Genomic DNA, 4,750 nt, shown 5'->3' on the forward strand with positions numbered 1-4,750 from the left:
ATTGGGTCCAAGTTTATCCAACTCCTTTGATTACACTCAGAAAACCTGAAAGTCCTGCGCTGAAGGGGAGCAACAAGTTTCATAATTGCTTTCTCCAGGTTTTCAACCTGGTGGTTAGATACATCAACACAATATTCAGGGGTAATTGAGTCTTTGGGGCTGCCTCTTTTCTTCATGCTCCGTAGAAGGCAAGCCTGGCAGGGCCCCGAAAGCCAGTGAGTATATACATGGCAGAGGGCAAGCCTGGCAGGGCCCCGAAAGCCAGTGAGTATATACATGGCACTGACTTAAAACATCTCCCCCTGGTCTCCAACAATGACCAGGGATTGGTGTGCAGAGGGCATGAAACAGAACATTGCTTGTGATTATTTATCGGGAGAACATATGATCCTCCCAACTCAGACATAATGTATTACGAAAGCTAAACCCCATGAGTGATGGGGTGGAAGTTAGATGTTAGAATTACTCATATAATTGGAACCTTAAATGAGCACATTCTGGATATTCCAATAGTGCAGCAACTAAGTGGAATAGCCAAAGCAAAACATTTTTCCTGTCGTGTAATCTTTCCTTTGCACTTGACTATATCCTGCCCAGTAAGCTTGCAGTATATCTGAAGTCTGGTAGACACATCTCCCTGCATGCTTTAGTTTATTGAGCTATGGGGTTTGTAATAAGACTTGGATTGAATTCAGCTCTCCTGTTTAAATATCAAATGTGCAATTCAGTCCATGGAGAAAGGGCCCTTTCAACAACTTCTCAGTGAAGGAAAATAAGGATCAGGAAGGCTAGAAGACTTAACGCGCTTTAAAAAAAAAAAAACTTAATTCTAGATTGTACCTCTTAAAAGAATCACCCAAGGTTGCTCATTTCATAGCATTTCTGAGAATGCCAATTTCTTACTCTGTAGAGCAGGAAGTCATTCCTGAATTTAGTGTTGTGAGGAGTGCATTAGCAACTTAGTGGCTAAATACTTCATGCAGGGCCTCCCCAGTGGCGCAGCGGTTGAGTGCTGGGTTGAGAAGCTGCCCGCAGCCTCTGCATCACCAGTTCGATCCCCAGCCACCGGCGAGGGTCCCACATGGCACACAGACCTCTCCTACCACGCGCTGCTCCCCTCAGAAGTGTACTTAGTCAGTCTGCCTGTTCTGTTCCCCGCTCTGAATTCTCACCCTCCCGCACTTGACTGTATCCAGTGCTTGTATAAATAAATAAATCTTTAAAAAAAGAAAAACGTATACTTTAAAAAAATACTTCATGCACATTTAACAATCTCCTCGTTGAGTTAATATTTCATCAGGAGGGTAAAGTCAATGTTCCTAAAAATACTAGAAGTTATAACTTTGTGTTTTTTCTTTTTTAAAAAAAAAAAGCACATTAATATCAGGGGTCCTACAGATGGATCAGGAGGTAGAGGGTTTCTGTGGAAGGGGAAGATTTTCCTTTCATGGGGGCTTCACGTGCTTCAGACAGCTTAATGGGAGTGGCCCTGCAAGGGGAATACATTAAGGGTGATGTTGAGAACACAATCATGTCTCATTTCCCTTTGTGAAGTTTCTACATTTCCAGGCCATATTTCCTTCATGAGTGTCCTCCACACCTGCTGGGCATACAAGCCAGTCTTATTCCAGAATACCAGAATACTGTGTTTTATTACTAAAGTAATTCTAGCAACATCTCAAGTGTTAAAGGCTCAAGGATGTGGACCTCCCTGGTGGCACAAAGGTTGGGCGCTGGGCTGTGAAGCTGCCCATAGCCTCTGCAGCACCGGTTCGATCCCCGGCCGCAGGGCGAGGGTCCCACACGGCATGCAGACCTCGCCTGTCACGCCCACTGCTCCCCTCAGCAGTGTACTTCATCAGTCTGCCTGTTTTGCTTCCTGCTCTGGTTCTGGTGAATTCTCTCGCCCTCCTGCGCTTCTGATTTAACCCAGTGCCCAAAAATAGATGACTAGATCAAGAAGATGTGGTACAAATATACAATGGCATATTACTCAGCAATCAAAAAAGATAAACACATGCAGTTTGCAGCAACATGGATGGAGCTAGAAGGGATCATGCTCAGCTAAATAAGTGAGAAAGAAAAAGAAAAATACTGGATGGTCTCACTCATAGCAGGAATTTAGAAAACCTAAAGGGACCAGGAAAAAGACTAATCCAAAGTAAAAAATCAAAATCAACAAGCAACTATAAACCAGAGACACACTGGGGGGGAGGGGCAGGAAGAGGAAGGACTAGGGTCAAAATAAAGGGAGGTGCAATTGTATGGGGAATATAACCGAAATGAAAATACATACATTGTGCAAATATGAAAAATGTAAGAAATATAAAAATATTTTTTAATAAATAAATAAATCTTAAAAGTAAAGGCTCAAGGATGGGAAATGCTTTACTTATAGCTAAGACCACTCTGAAGTGGCCCAGTTTCTAGAATTAATAAAGCTCACGAAAAACAGACTGAAAGTATTTAACACTAGACTTTTACTATAAATTCCAACCAAAACACTTGATCTAGACAAAAACTTTGTATGCAAGGGTGTTCTGTATCCTTGTGTAAAACATAAACAATATTACCTACTCATAAAATGTTAGGGTATTCATAAAAATTACATAACAATGAACTGCTGAATAATCAATAATAAACTGTTTATTTTGATTGTCACTTTTCCTTTTCAACTTCTATATCCTTTGGTCATAAAAGGAAATTCCATCTTTAGAATTTAGCTTACATTCTTAGCATTCCTCTGGAATTATAAAAACTGGGAGCTATAGGACCTAACATCTCAGACTTTGCAATTCCCAATTAGAAAGTTGTCCACCGTACTTTAAATGTCTTTCTCCATGAGTTTTAAAGAAGGAAGAAGCAGTCATCTGATCTTACTTTACTATCTTCAGGATTTGGAGAAGCCTTTCTCGAATTTGCTTGGTGCGCACAGCGTAGACAATAGGATTGAGGATTGGAGGAATGAGGAGATAGAAGTTGGCCAGCAGGGTATGGATTGGAGGAGGCACCTGGTGACCAAATCGATGAATGAGGGAAGAAACAGCAATGGGGACATAGAAGATCAGGATGGCACAGATGTGTGAACCACATGTCCCCAAGGTTTTAAGCCTGGCCTCAGGAGTTGCCAGCCCCATCACAGCCCTGAAAATCATCACATAGGAGGCAGCAATGGCCATTGAATCCAGGACCAGCACCAGAAAGCCAATGGTCAGCCCATAAACATTGTTGACCCTGCTGTCACCACATGCCAAGGTGACCACAGCCATATGCTCACAATAAGAGTGGGAGATGATATGGGCTTTGTAAAGGGGCAGCCGCAGACGGATCATCAGAGGCAGGGGTCCAATGTAGAATATGCCCCGGAGGAGGGCAGCCAGCCCCAAACGTCCCACCACTGCATTGGTGAGCACGGTGGTATGACGTAGGGGGTCACAGATGGCCACATAACGGTCAAAAGCCATGGCAAGGAAGATGCCTGACTCAACAGTAGCAAAACAGTGAATGAGAAACATTTGGGCCAAGCAGGCATCCAGGCCAATGTCACCAGCACCAAACCAGAAGATTCCCAGCAGTTTGGGCATGGTCGAAGTGGATAGAACCAGGTCAATGACGGCCAACATGCACAGGAAGAAATACATGGGCTGGTGCAGGCTACGCTCCACCCTTACCATGGCCAGAATGGTGACATTTCCCACCACTGCCAGCAGATACATGGAGCAAAAGGGAATGGAGAGCCAGATGTGCAGGGACTCCAGCCCTGGGATGCCTGAGAGCCAGAAGGAGCTCGGTACTGAGCAAACATTATGAAAAGAGAGCATGGCTCTTTATAAATTAACCTGCTCCCTTGTGCCCCCAAAACACAATAGAACTTTTTTCTGGAAATAAAAGATAAGAAAATTTTTAGAATAGCATCACTTATTAGATAAGAGGCTATAAACATAGAAGAAATGCTAGAATGTCATAGTACACATTCATCTTATTACTGTATTATAATGGCTATGAAAATGTACCAAGCAAAGGCAAAATACATATTTGAGTGAATATGAGTATCTTTTTGCAACATGACTCTTGTAGAGTAGCGTCCTTGCCATCAATAAAAGAAATGACATAAGGCAGAGAGGTAGCTATTTAGTCACTTACCTCTGCAGGAAGGCTATGAGGTATCTCTTCAGAATCTTAGGTTTCAGAGTAAGGATTAGACTCCTTGAAAGAGGAGGCCCATTAATGCTAAGAGATAGTGACAAATTCCTAGGACTCACTTACAAGGCTTGATAGTAAATCAAAGCTTAAGCTTGGGGCTGGTGTTAGCTATTAGGTTAGAGGAAATAATGTCAAATCTGGTCAAATCACAAAGCAGAGGTATGGACTTGTTAAGAGGAACTTCTAGAGCAGAAACAGTGACTCCTGAAAGAAGTTGATTATTGGAGCCCAGTTGGTATAGTTCCACAAGGCCTTCCTTTGTGAATACTGAATATGAGGATAAAATTCCTGAGGTGGGAGAGGGTTAGTTCTGAAGATAAATATTCAATCGAGTGGTGTGAAACCTAGGTGAATATTTAACCAAAGGAGAAATATACTTAAATCAGTCCAGAGCAACTCTCTAAATAAGAGAGCTATATGGGGAAGTCAAGGAAAGTTTTTTCAGATTCTAAAGGAACCAGAGAATGTTCTCTATATTAGAGGATTGTCAAAGATAAGAAGCGTGTAAGCTTTGTCTTCTATTTCTTGAGCCAGCTGGGTTGAACAT

General features: G+C 42.4%; 1 protein-coding gene across 1 annotated transcript; it reads right to left on the minus strand.

Annotated features, from left to right (window-relative positions):
• Positions 1-2,866: 2,866 nt before the first annotated feature.
• Positions 2,867-3,821, minus strand: LOC119254683 (olfactory receptor 52M1). Its single transcript, XM_037521784.2, has one exon. It carries the CDS (start codon positions 3,819-3,821, stop codon positions 2,877-2,879), a length of 945 nt encoding a protein of 314 aa, XP_037377681.1. The 3' UTR covers positions 2,867-2,876.
• Positions 3,822-4,750: the final 929 nt, after the last annotated feature.

This window comes from Talpa occidentalis, unplaced genomic scaffold (genome assembly GCF_014898055.3).
Source record: "Talpa occidentalis isolate TD23 unplaced genomic scaffold, MPIMG_talOcc4v2.1 talOcc4.3, whole genome shotgun sequence".
Lineage (NCBI taxonomy): Eukaryota > Metazoa > Chordata > Mammalia > Eulipotyphla > Talpidae > Talpa > Talpa occidentalis.

Coding starts and splice junctions, on each gene's coding strand:
- LOC119254683 (XM_037521784.2), bottom strand. CDS start 3,821: ATGCTCTCTTTTCATAATGTTTGCTCAGTACCGAGCTCCTTCTGGCTC.